General features: G+C 37.4%; 1 protein-coding gene across 1 annotated transcript in view; it reads left to right on the top strand.

The window, feature by feature from the left end:
- Window positions 1–2,984: 2,984 nt before the first annotated feature.
- The window catches only part of LOC308616373 (zinc finger protein 300-like), a gene marked incomplete at its 5' end in the record, with an annotated part of 101,601 nt that continues 86,478 nt past the window's right edge, over window positions 2,985–18,107 (top strand). The window contains 7 exons of the mRNA XM_081232625.1: window positions 2,985–3,002; window positions 3,371–3,497; window positions 4,187–4,230; window positions 9,389–9,473; window positions 9,717–12,731; window positions 13,472–13,591; window positions 13,693–13,770. Coding sequence (XP_081088751.1) covers window positions 2,985–3,002; window positions 3,371–3,497; window positions 4,187–4,230; window positions 9,389–9,473; window positions 9,717–9,847 — 405 coding nt within the window. The 3' untranslated portion in view covers window positions 9,848–12,731; window positions 13,472–13,591; window positions 13,693–13,770. The remainder of the gene's footprint in view (window positions 3,003–3,370; window positions 3,498–4,186; window positions 4,231–9,388; window positions 9,474–9,716; window positions 12,732–13,471; window positions 13,592–13,692; window positions 13,771–18,107) is intronic.

The raw sequence follows: 18,107 nt of genomic DNA, 5'->3' as shown, positions 1-18,107 counted from the left end.
ATTCCCATTCATTTGATTATGGGCACCCTTAGTGATTCACTTTCAGGAAATAGAATACAAAAGAAGTAATGAGATGTCATTTTTAATTTAGGTTATAAGAAGACTATGGCTTCTATCTTGTGTTTGCTCTCTCACTCTCTTTCCCTTGACTCACTGGTCTGGGTAGAAGCCCGCTTCCATACTAAGAGGGAGGCTTGAGAGGGAAGACCCCTACCATGTCATGAGGATAATAGAGTAGCCGAAGGAAGTCCCCCCATGGCGAGCAACTGAGCTTGGAAACTGAAATTCTGAGGCTTGTCATCAGCTACTTGATAGAGTTTAGAAGCATAACCTCCTCCAGTTCAGCCTTGAAATAATTGCAGCCCTGGCTGACAGCTTGACGGCAACCTCATGATAGACTAGACCTGAACCACCCAGCTAAGCTATTTCCACATTCTCCAATCACAGAAACTATGAAACAGTTAACTACAACAATGTATATAGTTTCAGACTGCTAAATTTCAGGTAATTTGTTACACAGCAATAGATAATGAATACATATAGTTTTGTTAACTATTGCTGAATCTTCTATGTAGGGGCTATACCATTTTTCTGTCCCATGAGTAATATATGAGAATTCCAGGTTCCCATGACTTTACTAACACTGTGCATTTCCAAACTAAGAATACTTTTTTTTTAAACAAGGTAATAGATGAGAAATAGTAAATTACTGTGGCTTTAATTTTTATTTCTTTCATTATAGGAGAGGACTCCTCTCCACCTTCTTTTTAAATTAAATATTAAAATAAGGACAGCTTCCCATCATGCTTAGGATAAAGAGCTAACATTTTCACAATTTCTAAATGGCTCTGCACAATCTGATCCCTTCCCATATCAACTTCCACTGGTACCACTGCTTTAGGATTCTGAATTAATCATTACTGTACCCTTAGTGCATAACACAGGGAGTGACTACAGTGTCTTATGCACAAGACATGCAATAAAGATTGATGTAACTGTGGAAGTTTAAATAGGAGTGCTGTTGGTTGCCCATTTCTTACCCTCTTCTTTGTCTTGACCAAATGTTAGGCCTTTTTCCTCCCCTCATACTCCTAAATTTTGGCTTGCCCCCAGGTTTAAACATACACTAGAGGGTAAGGATATGCGCAACATCCTCCCTCAACAGCTTATTCTCAGAATCCGAAGACCCTAGAAACATTTCCTGTTAAAGTACCCTGGTTTTGCCACTTCCACACCTCCATCTCTTGAAAGTTCCTGCTAACCCTTCTTACACCTCCCTACTAAAGAAAAGCCTTTTTCTGTTTGATTTTGTGAGGTGCTTGCAGATTTCTGAGATTGGTGCATTCTCCCTATTGCAATAATCTTTCTGAATAAAATCTCTTCATATCTAAATCCAGACATGTTTTTATTTGACATGGGAAACAAAACTGCTAATGTAAAATTGCTGCTCATTTAATTACACACAAGCCAGAAATCATGGCTCTTGTGAAATCTATGGTGATTCAAAATTGTATCTATTTATGTACAGGAAACATCAGTTTGTTAGTATGCCTTTTTTTTAAGTAAAAAAGCTTGATGTAAGGTATAGGTTATGATAAGTGTTTCGCTGGTTCTTTTTTTTTTTTTTTTTTAACCAAGTGATTATTTTTCCCTGAAGTCTAACCTCCTCACTCTCTTTCTCTCTTTTCTTTCTTTCTGTTGTTTTAGTCTCCTCCTTCTCCGTCTCAGTCTCCCTCTGAGTTTCCCGTGTTGTGTCCGGTTTCCCACTTCTGTTCCTGTGCTTCCATTTTTCACGCTTAAGTTTCCCATCTCTCTGTCTCCACAAGCTTCTCCTTTGCCCCCATTATTCTTGTTTTCTCTTAGTCTCTGATTCTCATGTCCTCTTCCCTCTCACTTTATTTTCTTCAGTCGGCCTCTGCAACTTGTTACTGCAGTAGTAGTAGTTTCCCCTAGAGAATTCCATATAATCGTTTTTAGCGTAAAGTTCATTATTTCTGTGTGTCCTCTTTCTCTGCTCCTCAGTGAACTCTTCCATCACTCTGGCCCCTTTTTCCCACAGTGGAATCTCCATTCCACGTTTTCACCCCTCTCAGCAAGTAGAATCTCCCGGTAGAGGGCTGTGCCATTTACAAACACTTTTAGGTAAAGTCGCCAATGAGAATATTTTACTGTTCCAAATTCTTCCTTTTCCACCAAATGAAGCTTTCTAATAGAGGACATTCACTCAAACTTCTTACCAAGTCCTCCTATAAAATCTCTCTGCAAAATTTTGCATGTTACTGGTTTGTATAATTCTCCTTTATGTCATCTTTTCCCCCTCCCCTCGCTGCCGCGGTGGTACAGCCCAGCCTCCGAATAAACCGAATTCCTCTGCTTGTACGGAACTGGCCGGCCTCTCAAGATGGCGGCTCCCACTGAGACACAGCGCATGGGAGCGGCCATATTGCCTCCTGAACAAAGCCGCCCAGGGTGCGGAGTGGGCAAAGCTGCCCGGTACCGAACAGCGCAGGCCCGGGAGCCCAGTGCTTTGCTCACCCAGACAGGAAGCGGGAGAGTTCGCCGCTATGGATGTGACAGCTGTCCCGGGTTAAGCCGTGAAGGGCGTTTCTAGATCTGATAACGGAACTGCAGGTCAGAAGGCGGACATGTGTGGTGATGAGTGAGTCTTTTGGATTGGTAATGGGAAGGGAGGGGTCCGTGAGTGTCAGTGATTGGAGACTGATGAAGTCACTGGTGGGGAAGGTATGTAGGATTAGGGTTGGGCTTATTTGGGAGTCAGGGATGGGGTGAGCTATGAGGTTAGTAATTGGATAACGGTGTGTCAGTGACGGGGTTGTCTGTGGGATCAGAAATGGTGTGTAGGGGGACTGACTGGTGATGACTGGGTCAGGGATTTAAGGGACTCTGAGGAATAAGTGATTGGTGGGGGAGGCTGTGGACTAAATGATGAGGGCATCCATGTGGCAGTCAGTGATGTGGTGGGCATGGGGCAGATCTGTGGGGTATGTGATTGCTAGGTCCGAGGATTCAGAGATTTGGAGGGAGCAGTAACGGGATCAGGGCGTCTTGATGATCAGCCCTACTTTTTTTTACATACATTAAAATTTCCACAGGTCATAGGCAGCCTTAAAGGTCAAATCTCTTCTCAAACATTATGCCCTTAGTCTGGTGCCCTGCATAAAAATGATCATTTTGAAACAAGACCAAACAAATCAAAAAAGATAGGATTATTATGAAAAGTGTGATTTTCGTCCTACCTCTTTCTAAGTTTATTGAAATCATTTTATATTTTATTCAAGAAACATTTATTGAACACCTGTTGGGTGCCCAGAGATAAGTATGACTATTTCTCCTGGTTGTTTCCTTCCAGATCTATTTTGACAAAGCCTGGAATACCCCATATAAAACAGTCTGTCTATCATGGGAGCACCCACTTCCTCTGAACCAGTTGAGTCTTACCTACCTGACTCCTTCTGGGACTGAGAAGGATTTCCCAGGTATGTACCTTCTTACGTTAGGATATATTCCATTGTATCACTGGTTCCAACATACCACCATTTTTATATGCAGACAACCATATTGTTGAAATCAGCAATAAAAATTTAAACGGAAAACATCTTAAAATTAACATTTTGGTCCATGAATATTGATTGGCAGGAAAGTCTGCTGAGTTGAAGGAAAATATGAGAGCTCGGGAGATTATTAGAATTCAGCTGCTGATTCCTTTCTGGGGAATAAGGGAATACATTCCTCAGTTTTTCATTTGGTCATTAGCTATTCTTATTGCCGGGGAGCTTCATCTTTGTGTATGTGTGTGTGTGTGTGTGTGTGTGTGTGTGTGTGTGTGTGTGTATTGCCTTATGAAAACATTACAGTGGAATTGCTGGTTCATAGTGGGGAAAATAAGTTGTTAATAAATCAACAGGAAACATATGTTCACATCTATACAATTAAATTAAAAAACCTTGTCCAAGTTCTGTATGATCATAGTATGTAGTCACAAGAGGACTTCCTTCACATGATATGTGCTTATCTTTCTATAAAGACCGAACAGTCTTCTCCCACAGGTTGGCCTAACATCTACCTGACTTCTGTGGTAGTTGTTTCTAGACTGGTGAATGTGGAACCTGCAGTCTGCGTCTGATCTGTGAAAACGTCCTTCTGATAACCAATTTTGCCTTTTCAGGCATCTACCTTTTTAGAAGAGAGCAGAAAATGATGAAGTCCCAGGTGAGTTGCTTTAATTTTTAATTTCTTAAATTTCTTTTTTTGGTTCTTCATACAATCAAATGGAAAAATGAAGATAGCTAAAATTTGGATTGGGGAAAGACAGCCAAAATAAAGATCCAGACCTAGAAAGAGTTGCTAGGTAATATTTAGATAACCTGGCCTGAAACCATTAAAAAAAACTGAGGTACCAATTTTTCTTATCTTTCTTGCTGACATCAGTTACATGATTTGCAGACCTCTGAAGAGAAAGCAGATACATTTCCCATGGGAAGAAATTATTTCTTACCATATAAGACTAAGATTTCATTTTTGGATCTTTCTCTAGGTGATGGAGCGTGCAGTGTTCTCACCAACACTCCTGTGGTAAATGCAATAATAAACTTCTTGTAGCTGTATCACACAGTGATTTCTTTTAGAGGGAAGTTATCATAATGTCATAGCCAAACTCCTTAACTTTATCCTTTAGAGCTGGAGTCACCAAACTATTGCCTAAATTCAGTTCTCCAACTGTTTTTGTAAATAAAGTTTTATTGGCAGCACAGCCATGCCATTTGTTTACATATTGTCTGTGGCTTTTTTTGTACTACAATGGCACCATATGGCCTGCAATGCTGAAAATATATACTTTACTGAAAAAGTTTGTTGACCTCTTCTGTAGAGGACCAGACTGATTATAGAGGCTTCCTATTGGCCAGCTTTCTCTACCGATGAAGTCTAGATAATATAGGATGGATACATTTTGAATGATCTTCCAAAATACATATTTCTTTCAAAAAGCAGTTCTTGAAATATAATTTTCTGGCAGAGCTTTGGAGAGCAGGGGTCACTGATGCTCTGTACCCTTTACTGTGGTTTCAGAGTTTGTAGGATTACTGTCTAACTTGGGGCTAGTTCCTTCTCTGTGTTTCTGTTTTTAACAGTCTGTTATTTTTTCTCCCTGCCAATATTCACTATATATGCGGTATAAAAATCTTTAACTATATAAAAAGATAAAAATTTAAACACTGAGGGACTTTTTAACTTAAACTCCCCTCCTCCTGAGATTATCATTGTTAGCCATTTGTTTCTAACCTTGTGATGGAGCGTACATGTGTAATAGTACCAGTGCCAGGGGTGTCTCTTACTTTCTTGTTTCTTTTTTGGGGAAAAATAATGTTATAGTAAACATTCTGTTTTGCAACTTGATTTTTAACTTTACTGTCCAGTATAAAAATTTTTGTATACATTTTGAATATCTTCCTATGCCAGTATATAGAATTCTCCTTTATTATTTTAGAAGATCCATAATATATCCTTGTGGACTGGAATTGTTTCTTCATTTGTAAAATGGAGATTGTAATCCTCATAGAGTTGTTGTGAAAACTGAGTAAAAACCACGCTTAGAACTGTAACTGGGGATGGTTTGTTTTATATTTAAGTATTAGCTATTATTATTATATCATCATTATTATTGTCAAATCTTGGAATCAGCTTTTGCATTAGGAGTTCTTATGTATATTTTACAATGGAGCTTAACAAATGAGTTCTATTGTGAAAAGACAGGTGTTTTTCCTTTTTGGATCTCAGTAGCTTTGGAGCTGTGCTGTCCAATACAGAGCCACCAGCCTCATGTGGTTATTGAGCACTTGAAATTGGCTAGTCTGAATTGAAGTGTGCTTTGAGTGTAAAGTACATAGTGGGTTTTGAAGATATAATTGCAGAAATTCATTAATAATTTTTAAAGATTGATTACATGTTGAAATGATATTTTGAATATACTGGGATAAATATATATTATTGAAAATAAGTTTTTGAATGTTGCTACTAGAAAATTTAAAATTACTTATCTGGTTGGCTTTATATTTCTGTTAGAGCTGCTTTAAAGATGAAAATGGATTTTTTATTGGCCCAATAAATCCAACTATCATGGCTAATTAACTTGCTTGTTAGCTCAGGAAGAAAGATTTGTATTTTTTCCATACAGTCCAGAAGTGAAGTCATCATTTTCACACATACCTATCTTTCTTTTCTCCCTCTTAACACCTACTCCCCTTCCATTTCCTCCATCTCTTCCATTCTTCCAGTCACTCAAGCTGTAAAAATTGCTTGTAGCTGATTGGAAAGTACAATTTTCCACTGATTATGCACTATTTTACTCAATTTTACTCAAAATTAACAAAATTTATACATATTTAGTATATTAAAGCATTCTAGTATCATTGATAAAGCAAAATTAGAATGTCAGCATTACGTTTATTAATTTTCTTATCAGAATGGTTTCCCTCTACATTCTACATTTATCTTCCTCATGTTACTGTTCTTTAGATCACAAGAATATTATTGACAGTGCACAAAACTGTTCTTAACTAAGCATGAAATTTATTTTATTCTCTATAATTTTCATTCATTCCTTTTTAGCAAACATTTCTTGAGTAGTCAGTATATGTCACAGGTGCTGGCTGGCTGTGGAATATCTCAAGAGTTACACATGGTTCTTTCTTGGGAAGAATGCAGAGAAAAATGAGGTGAACAGATGTGGAAACTAACATTAACACATAAAGGCTCTATAATAGACATGGGAGCAAAGAACTTTTATAGTTGATAAGGGGGAGCAGCCAGCTTTATAAATAAGTCAAGGATAAGAGTCTTAAAAGATTATTAAACTCTGGATCATGAAGGAAGTAGGATGAGGATAAGAAACAGCATTTGAAAAAGTAGAAAAGGCTGAGAATTTGAGGAAAACTGAAGTGGAGGGTGTCTCATGGCAAGTTTGTCTGAAGGTGGCATTAAGGTAATAAAATATAAAAGGTCTTGTTTACAGTATCAAGGAAGGCATTGTGGAATAAGTACAGTGGTCAAGAACCCAGCTACTGAGTCAGGACACCTGCTTTTAAATCTGACAGTTAATCAGTCATATATTCAGTGTAACCTCTGGCAAGAAGTGACTTAACCACTGTAATCCTCAATTCTCTCATATGTAAAGTGGGAAAACTAAAGGGGTTGTTATGGGAACAAACTGAATGCTTGGCAGCTTGATGGTGTGAATATGAGACTTGATGTGGGGTGAGAGAAACCTTAACATTGAGATGATTGAGATGAGACTAATTATATATGCAAGGATGGACCCAAAGGAGTCTTTTAAGCAGGGGAATGTTGATATTTATTTTTTTTTATTCTGAAAGCAATATTTGATAATAATGGAATAATTAGGGAAAAACCCTCAGAAGTAGTTTAAAATAATACAAATCACTCAGATTCCACTATTAGGTGACAACTATTATGAACATACATAATGGTGGCATAATTAAAATAGTCAGTTTACCCTCCAGAAACACCTCTGGCTCTGCAGTTACCCAAGTCCTTTATTTCAGTGTCATGTCAATAATTTGTTATAGTTTTCTCGTGAATGTTTCTTGCATATTTCTTAAGTGTGTTTTTCAATATTGCTGTTATAATTGATGTATTTCATTATATTCCTAGCTATTGCATATATATAGGAGAACTGTGAGATTTAGAAGAAGCTAAGATTTCTTTCCTATGAAATGAGGGGATTGGATTAGAATCTTCAAGAACTCTGACATTCTCTGATTCTCTAAATGCGGCTTTTCTCTTTTTTATATGTTATACTTTAAAAATCCTTTTCTATAATTATTAATAAAGGGCTTCCTTGGTGTCGCAATGGTTAAGAACCTGCCTGCCAATGCAGGAGATACGGGTTCGAGCCCTGGTCCGGGAAGATCCCACATGCCACGGAGCACCTAAGCCCGTGCGCCACAACTACTGAGCTTGCGCCCTAGAGCCTGCGAGCCACAACTGCTGAGCCCACGTGCCACAGCTACTGAAGTCTGTGATCCCTAGAGCCCATGCTCCGCAACAAGAGAAGCCACCATGATGAGAAGCCCGCGCACCACAAGGAAGAATAGCCCCCGCTCCCAGTAACTAGAGAAAGCCTGTGTGCAGCAACAAAGACCCAACGCAGCCAAAAATAAATAAACTAATAAATTAATTTTAAAAATTATTAATGAAAATCTTCCTAGCCAGGTTTTGTTTTGTTGTTATATAATTTTGGGTATTTTTAGAGCTTAAATTTTTGCTCCATCCAGAATATATTTTTTTCTCTTTTCCAAGACATAAGATATCATTGTATTAGTTATAATTGATGTATTTTATTATGGCAGCTAGGGCTGCCCTAACAGAATACCACACACTGTGTGGGTTAAACAACAGAAATTTTTTGTGTCACAGTTCTGGAGACTAGAAGTCAAAACTTAAGGTATCAGCAAGGTTGGTTCCTTCTGAGGACTGTGAGGGAAGGATCTGCTCCAAGTCTCTCTCTTTGGCTTGTAGATAACTGTCTTCTCCTCATGTCTCTTCATACTGTCTTCCCTCTGTGTGTGTGTCTCTCTCTGTTCAGATTTCTCCTTTTGATGTGGATCTCAGTCATATTGGATTAGGGTCCACCCTAATAACCTCATATAACTAATCACATCTGCAGTAACCCTATTTCCAAATAAGGTCACATTCTGAGGTACTAGGGGTTAGGACTTCTCCTTATGAATTTTCATGGTATACAATTCAGCCTCTAACATACGGCTTCAACATTATTCTTTTCCTGTTAACTGTCCAGTTGTTTCAGTACTATTCATTGAATAATACATCTTCCTCTCAGCTGTGTGTTCTTTTTAATATTAAACTCAAATCTTTATGTAATGCTAGTTCTTTTCTAATTTATTAGTGCACAGAGATACATTTTCATAGTTATATTCAGTTTGTACATATTAACTTATGCTGTTTCTTTTCATTTATTCTTTCATCTAAGTATTTCCACATGTTGAAAGAGCTGTATATTATTCCATCAAATATAAGTAATTGTTTCCTTATTATTAGATACTTGAATTGTTTTCCAAAATTCCTCTCGGCTGTTTTAATGCTGCCCTTATCACTTACTAAGTTACCATTTGTATTAGGTAGGCATTTTGTTTTCCTGTACTGTCTGGGTCTTCTTGCTAAAGGCAGGATTTTACATTGGTTCTCCCAAATACTCTGATACAAAACTAGATGTAGTTATAGTTTTGCATACTATATTAGAGATTATAAGAATGATCACTTTAGATTGAACAGGAATATACTGTTACAGGGGTTAGTATCATTCAAGGATGTGGCTGTGGATTTCACCCAGGAGGAGTGGCAGCAACTGGACCCTGCTCAGAAGACCCTGTACAGGGATGTGATGCTGGAGAACTACAGCCACCTTGTCTCAATGGGTAAGGATGACTTCCCTGTATAACTCAGACTTGTCCATTCAAGTGCCTTTCCTTATCAGTCTCTGTGATTAGGTGGTTCCTGACATATGAATGACTTTTATGATCTTCGTACCTTCCCCAATGGAGGTCATTACTTTGCTGAGGGCCAAATGTACTACTTCATTGTAGACCTCCTTAAACTGCACCTTCTCTTTTGCCTTCTGTGCAGTCTATCCCAGTTCCTCTGTGATTTCCATTTAATAGGGCATCCAGTTTCCAAGCCAGATGTCATCTCCAAGTTGGAACAAGGAGAAGATCCATGGATCATAAAGAGAGACGTACCAAATTGGATCTACCCATATGAAGATCAGGCAGATGGGCAACAAGGGAAGTGAAATATCAGGTTTTTTTTTAATTGATTGATGCCTGAGGCTTATGTTTCTCTCCTTAGTGAATTCTCTTATTCTTTGTTCCTATGCTGAGAATTTAGTAGGCATTCAACAAATAATTTATCAATTAAATAACTGTGAACCTTTATAGGGGATAGCTATTTCTTATTGATTGTATATGTATATATTATGTATTAAATATATATTTGTTTAATATATTTAATATATATTTAATGCATTTTATGAAAAGGCTTAATAGGCAATAGAAGGCAAATTCCTTCTAAGAACACAGGTTGCATTACAGAATTAAATACTGCTACTGTTTTTAAAAGTTCAGAGACAATTAGAGTCTAAAGAAATGAAACAGAATTTGAAAAGGCATTTTTCAGAGCATGCAGCTGTAGCTGCTTTGAAAAATATATTGAGTATTGATGATGCTGAGAGAGGGAGGTGAAGACAAACTGTTGATGGGGGGTGGGCATGAAGAGTATATGAACGAAACCTTGAAGTTAGGGAAATATGGCTTTTCTGGGAGAACTTTGCTAGTTTTATTTGATAATGTATAGAAAGAATTTATGGGGAACTGTGGAATTCAAGCTTGGATTCTTGGTGTGAATCTGATACTGAATCCACAGCAGGATTTTGGGTTTTTCTGTTGTTTGTATTAGTCGTTAATTAGGAAAGTAGACTGAGGAGAGTTAAAGTATTTTGAATACATAAGAGACCTTGTTTCTTTGGCTAGTGGTGGCAGGATAATACTAGTCAAGTATATAGAGCAAATTATAAAATAAACGCATTTGAAAGGTGAAAAGCATTTCCCTTCAGAAAGCAGGAGAAATGGGAAGACTCTAGAAGAGTAATCCAAGATTACAGTGATAATAACTCAGATAGTTTTCTATCTCCTTCAGGTATAGTTTTTCCATAAATATTTCACTTTAACATCCTTGTCTAACCATTTCCCTCATCATACTATTTGCTGTCTGTCTTATGAAATGGCCTGTCTCCATCCCTGTTTTGAGTTCATCACCTTCATTGGATCAGTCATTTTTTATACTCCTCTGCATTCTGTTAATTATTCTTTATGACTGTTTTATCTTATCTTTCTTTCCTTTAGACAGGAAAAGTAACCTTGACAACACCCAATCATGTATTTTGGGGTCTGTTTCCTTCCGTAATAAGATACTGAAAGGAGTCACAAAGGATGGTTCACTTTACTCCATTTTAAAAGTCTGTCAAGGTGATGGCCACCTGCAGAGATGTCAGAAAAACAGACTTTTCAGGCGAGTAACAGTCATCAACAACAAAACAATGACTGTGGAGTCAGACCACAAATATAATGCATTGGGGAAAATATTTCAAGAATGCATAGGGTCAGATACTTCAAGACAAAGATCCCATAACTGTGGTGCATTTAAAAATGACTTGAAATCTAGTATTGACCTACCTAGTTGTAATAAGAGCAATTCAGGAAAAAACCCTGATGAGAGTTTTGGATGTGGAAAATCATCCATCCATGGTGTGTCCAATCCTGATCTTGAGAAAATTCACAATCGAGTAATTCCCTGTGATGATAATGAGTGTGGAAACATTTTCAGCAAGAAACAATCCCTTATTCAGTATCAGAATGTTGAAACTAAGGAGAAAACCTGTGTATGTATTACATGTGGAAAAGCCTTTGCTAAGAAGTCACAGCTCATTGTACATCAACGAATTCATACTGGGAAGAAACCATACAATTGTGGTGCATGTGGGAAAGCCTTCAGTGAGAAGTTTCACCTCATTGTACATCAAAGAATTCATACTGGGGAGAAACCTTATGAGTGTTCTGAATGTGGAAAAGCCTTCTCTCAAAAATCATCCCTCATTATACATCAAAGAGTTCATACTGGGGAAAAACCATATGAATGTAGTGACTGTGGGAAAGCATTCTCCCAGAAATCACCCCTCATTATACATCAGAGAATTCACACTGGAGAGAAACCTTATGAATGTAGGGAGTGTGGTAAGGCCTTCTCCCAGAAGTCACAGCTGATTATACATCATAGAGCTCATACTGGAGAGAAGCCCTATGAGTGTACTGAATGTGGGAAAGCCTTCTGTGAGAAGTCCCACCTCATCATACATAAAAGGATTCACACTGGAGAGAAACCCTACAAATGTGCTCAATGTGAGGAAGCCTTCAGCAGGAAGACAGAACTCATTACACACCAGTTAATTCACACTGGGGAGAAACCTTACGAATGTACTGCATGTGGGAAGACCTTCTCCCGGAAATCACAGCTCATTATACATCAGAGAACGCATACTGGAGAAAAGCCCTATAAATGCAGTGAATGTGGAAAAGCCTTCTGTCAGAAATCACATCTCATTGGACATCAGAGGATTCACACAGGAGAAAAACCTTACGTTTGTACTGAATGTGGGAAAGCCTTCTCTCAAAAGTCTCACCTCCCAGGACATCAGCGGATTCATACAGGAGAGAAACCTTATATATGTGCTGAATGTGGAAAGGCATTTTCTCAGAAGTCAGACCTTGTTTTACATCAGAGAATTCATACTGGGGAAAGACCTTATCAGTGTGCTGTATGTGGGAAAGCCTTCATCCAGAAATCACAACTCACTGTACATCAGAGAATTCACAGCAGTGGTAAAATAATAATGAACTAAAAACACAGACAAGCTTTCAGTATTAGCTCAAGCCTTAATAAACAACAGAAACCTGATTAATTTGATAAATTTGTGGACAACATCTTTATAGAGAAAATTTTACAAGAGAATTCGTGTCTGTAGTGTGGTGATACCTAACTCAGCAGAGATGATGGGAAATAATTACATAAATGAAGGACATTTCACCATGGCATGTAAAGCTTTTAAAGTCATGAACTGAATGGTCAGTAGAACAAATTATGTATATAGAATATTGTCAAATTACATATTCCTTATTATACCATAACAATAAACACATTGTGAAATTGCTAATATTAGCTTGCCATTATTTTGGCCATGTACAGTAATTCCCTATAAAGGACATGAAGAAAACTTGAGTTAATAAAATCAATTCCTAGAAACTGTATTAATAAGGAGGGGCTTGGGAGTTCCTTGGTGGTAGGACTTGGCGCTTTCACTGCTGTGGCCCAGGTTCAATCCCTGGTCGGGGAACTAAGATCCTGCAAGCTGTGCAGAGCAGCCAAAAAAAGGGGGGGTTGTTGCTTAACATGATCCCTAAATATACATGTAAAATTCTTATACAAAGATGGAAAGATAGGTTGATCAGATTCAGTAAAGGTGACAATTATACATTTTTCCATCTCAAGCATATAAGTTGATCTGTATCTCTGGAAGGACCCTGGACCTTGAAATTGATGCTTCTTGACCAAGTCTCCTCTTTACTCTCCCTTACTGGTAATTTGGTATTGAACTGACTTTGGTACTGACTTTGGTATTGACTTTGGTACTGAACCAAATGGTTTAGGTTTTAATCCTGGCTCAACTACTCAAAATATTGTGTGACTTCAGGCAAGCCTACTTTACCCATCTGAATATTTTTTCTTATTGGTAAATAAATGTACAGTGTAGAGCACATTTTCAGTTAATATTAGTTCTTTTCATCTTTCTATTGTCCTATAACAGGATCCTAAGACTAATATGATACATCTGAACTTCCTACGCAGTCCGGATACTCTGCTTATGTACCCCATTCCTATGACTGATTGATTTAACTGTCTTTGACCATGGTAGTCTTGATTCTTGGTATGTTAAAGTGAGATTTTATTATACTTTTATTATTTTTTACATACATTTATATAAGCCATTGTGTTTGCACATAAAGACCCTGTCTAATGTCACTTTAGTTCCTTTATGACCCCTGTCCTGCAGCTGCAACTGTTCTCCCTGGAACTGAGGACACTTAACAAAGGAAAACTCTTGGGGTAAGAATTCATGCCTGCCATAGATTTGAGAACTTAATACCTCTAAAATTTCTCCTGCCCTCCTTCCTGTGATCCCACATATTCCTGCATGAGCAACTTAAAATGAGGATTCCTGCTGGAGCTGCTCTGCAGGAGAGCATACCTGGCAAGGATGAGGGTGTCTATATGGTCAAACATGGTTTACCCATGTTCACATTGTTCTTCCCTTAGTTCCTACTTGATTCCTTCACATTTCATGCCCACCTTATCCCCTTCCTGCATGGCTGAACTATCTATTATGAAACTGGGTGAGAATCTCTGCAGGGGAGAGGGCATACCTGATGGAGAGGGATGTGGGAACCTGTATGGGCAAATTTCTGGTCTCATTATTAACACTGAGTTGATAGCACTGTCATCAGATATAACTGGCCATTCAGATCTGGGATAGAAGGCCTAAGAGTACACCTCATGGGTTGAGCTACTCTGAGGGTTCCTCATGGAAGATGTCCTAACTGGCTCTTATGGAGACATGAGAAGGACAAGGGATCATATTGGGAATATAGAGAAATTTATTGAAGAGGGGGTTTTATATAGTGACAGCTATGGACCTTATATAGGCTTAACAAAGATTCACAGTTCCCACCTCATAGACTTCCCATTTGATCCTTCCACTGTTACAGCTCCCGTGCAGCCTCATTGATCTGATAATGGGTTTCTATAAAAATCTCATTTCAGATTTAGCACCTCCTGGTTTAACATTTCACCAGCTTTTTTTTTTTTCCAGCTTTTTACTAGAGGAGCTAGCCAGTGCAATGAGGCAAGAAAAAGAAGCAGTAGGCATATTCAGATTCTAAAGATAATTAAAAGTTATTGAAAAGATTTGAATACAACTAAATTAAAAAGAAAAAAGCCAATTCTACAATATGTATTCCAGAAAAGAGAAGAGGAAGGATCCCTGGCATATTTTATGAGGCTACCATTATCCTGATGCTAAAGCCAGACAGAGACATTACAAGAAAAAAAAATTAGTGACCAGTATTTCTCCTGAACATAGCCACAACCATCCTTAACAGACTATTAGAAAATCAAGTCTAGAAATATTTTGAAAAAAAAAAGTACATCATAGCTAAATAGAGTTTAATTCAAGAATGCAAGTTTGGTCCAATGTACAAAAAATTTTTTGTATAATTCAACATACCAGTAGCCTAAAAAGAATAACTATATGGTCATTTCTGTAGATGGGGGAAAATTATTTGACAAAAATTCCACATTGATTTAGAATAAAAACTCAGCAACTAGGAATAAAGGGCAGCTTCCTCAAACTGTTGAAGGACATCTATAGAACATCTAAAGTTAGCATATTTAATGGTGAAAGACTAAATGTGTGCCCCAAGATTGGGAAATGTTAAAGATGTCTGTTCTACTCTTCCTAGTGAATATTGTACTGGTGATCTTAGCCAGTGCAGTAGGGAAAACAAAACAAGGTGGGGGGTGGGGTGGAGTGGGGGGGTGGAGCATACAGTCAGAAAAGGAAAATAAAATGGTCTTTATTTGCAGATAACATGGTCTTCTACACAGAAGATTTCAAAGACTACAAAAAAATCTACTAGACCTGATAAATGGGTTTCACAAAATATCTAAAAAAATGAGGAGATATACTGTATTTACAGATGGAAAGATTCAATATTGACTGTTAAGATATCAGTTTTCCTCAAATTGATCTATATATTTATTGCAATCACCCACAAAAAAATCTCAGCAGACACTTGTGTAGAATTCGACAATCTGATTCAAAAATATACATGGAAATGCAAAAGACCTAGAATAAACAAGACATCTTTGGAAAGAAAGAAGAAGACTCATGTTACCTGATTTTAAGGCTTATTATAAAGCTAGAGTAATCAAGTATATAGTATTGGCATAAGAAGAGACAGGTCAATGGAACAGTATAGTCTAGAAGTCAAACCACACATATGAATAACAGACTTTTAACAAAGTTGTCAAGGTAACTCAATGGACAGAAGGTAGTCTTCAACAGACAGTGCTGGAACATTTGGAAATCCATATGCAAAAACAAAACAATACAAAAAACTCTTGATTCCTAGCTCATACTCATACTATATATAAAATCAACATGAAAAAGGTCATGAGCATAAATGTAAACGTGGAAACTATAAAGTTCTAGAAGAAAACAAAGTAATTGTGACTTTCATTATGCAAAGATTTTTCAAAGACAAAAACCCCACAAAACATGACATTAAAAGCTGATAGAGTTCATTATAATAGCATCTATTCTTCTAAATACAGTGTTAAGAAAATGCCTAGTTATAATACCCCAGTCATTAAGTTTAGACCACCTTCGGTGGACTTGGAAAGGGATCAGAACATACTGTTTTAAATTGCGAGTCTGTACTGTTCCATTCATACTTTTCATAAAATCCTTAATATTTTACTAGTATTTCATCTTACACTGAAAATGTTTCCCAACCACGTTAGCAGAATTACTAAATTATTTTGCTTATAGTATGCTTAAACAAACTTCAAATTTTCAACACCAATATTACTAAAACAGTAAAAACAACAGATGAACAAAGTCTGTTCTTATGTCAATTCCTTAGCTTTAATATTTTTCCATTTCAATGGCTATAAAAATTCAACCAAGTTAAAAATAGTTACATTAATAAGCTAAAAATGCCAACAGGATAAGTATTCAAGGAGATATAGTTGGAAGATCTGTGAAAGCTCAACTTCCCCTTCTTATATATATATATATATATATATATATATATATATATATATATCTTTATTGGAGTATAATTGCTTTACAGTGTTGTGTTAGTTTCTGCTGTACAACAAAGTGGATCAGCTATATGTATACATGTATCCCTATATCCCCTCCCTCTTGAGCTTCCCTCCCACCCTCCCTATCCCACCCCTCTAGGTTGTCACAAAGCATCAAGGTGATCTCCCCGTGCTATGCATCAGCTTCCCACTAGTCATCCATTTTACATTTGGTAGTGTATATAAGTCAATGCTACTCTCTTGCTTCGTCCCAGCTTCCCCTTCCTCCCCTGTGTCCTCAAGTCCATTCTCTACGTCTGTGTCTTTATTCCTGCCCTGCCACTAGGTTCATCAGTACCGGGTTTTTTTTTTTTTTAGATTCCATATATGTGTGTTAGCATACGATATTTGTTTTTCTCTTTCTGGCTTACTTCACTCTGTATGACAGACTCTAGGTCCATCCACCTCATTACAAGTAACTCAGTTTCATTCCGTTTTATGGCTGAGTAATATTCCATTGTATATATGTATCACATCTTCTTCATTCATTTGTCAGTGTGCGTTTAGGTTGTTTCCATGTCCTGGCTATTGTAAATAGTGCTGCAGTGAACATTGTGGTACATGTCTCTTTTTGAATTATGGTTTTCTCTGGGTATATGCCCAGTAGTGGGATCATATGGTAGTTCTATTTCAGTTTTTTAAGGAAGCTCCATATTGTTCTCCATAGTGGCTGTATCAATTTACATTCCCACCAACAGTGCAGGAGGGTTCCCTTGTCTCCACACCCTCTCCAACATTTATTGTTTCTAGATTGCTTGATGATGGCCATTCTGACCAGTGTGAGGTGATACCTCATTGTGGTTTTGATTTTCATTTCTCTATTGATTAGTGATGTTGAGCATCTTTTCATGTGTTTGTTGGCAATCTGTATATCTACTTTGGAGAAGTGTCTATTTAGGTCTTCCACCCATTTTTGGATTGGGTTGTTTGTTTTTTTGATATTAAGCTGCATGAGCTGCGTGTATATTTTGGAGATTAATCCTTTGTCAGTTGCTTCATTTGCAAATATTTTCTCCCATCCTGAGGGTTGTCTTTTTGTCTTGTTTATGGTTTCCTTTGCTGTGCAAAAGCTTAAGATCCCACATGCCTCATGGCCAAAAAACCAAAAAACATAAAACAGAAGCAATATTGTAACAAATTCAATAAAAGACTTTAAAATTGGCCCACATCAAAAAAAATCTTTAAAAAAAATGATCAATGTGAGGAAGTATGTCAAGGATTCATCTGCAAAGGTGACTTAGAAAGAGAATTTTGTGGGTAGAAAGAGGAAGTTAAGGATTCTACATTTTAATGGCTTGTGCTCTAACTGGACTACAGAGGTTTTTATACATTTCTGCTATAGGGAAATACTGTATTTCTGACTTGGTGAGGAGACTGAAAATTTACAAAATTCTCTAGGAAATCATTGTTACTGTCCAGGAGCTAGTTTTGCAAATCTGGAGCTGTGGGGGATCTCAGGTAATCCTTGAGATGGTTATCTGGGGTCATCTCCAGTCTCCTAATGGACTGAACTTCTT

Source organism: Mesoplodon bidens (genome assembly GCF_964165515.1).
Source record: "Mesoplodon bidens genome assembly, chromosome: 4".
Lineage (NCBI taxonomy): Eukaryota > Metazoa > Chordata > Mammalia > Artiodactyla > Ziphiidae > Mesoplodon > Mesoplodon bidens.
Note: the sequence above shows the minus strand (reverse complement) of the source record. Positions and strands in the feature narration are given on the sequence as shown.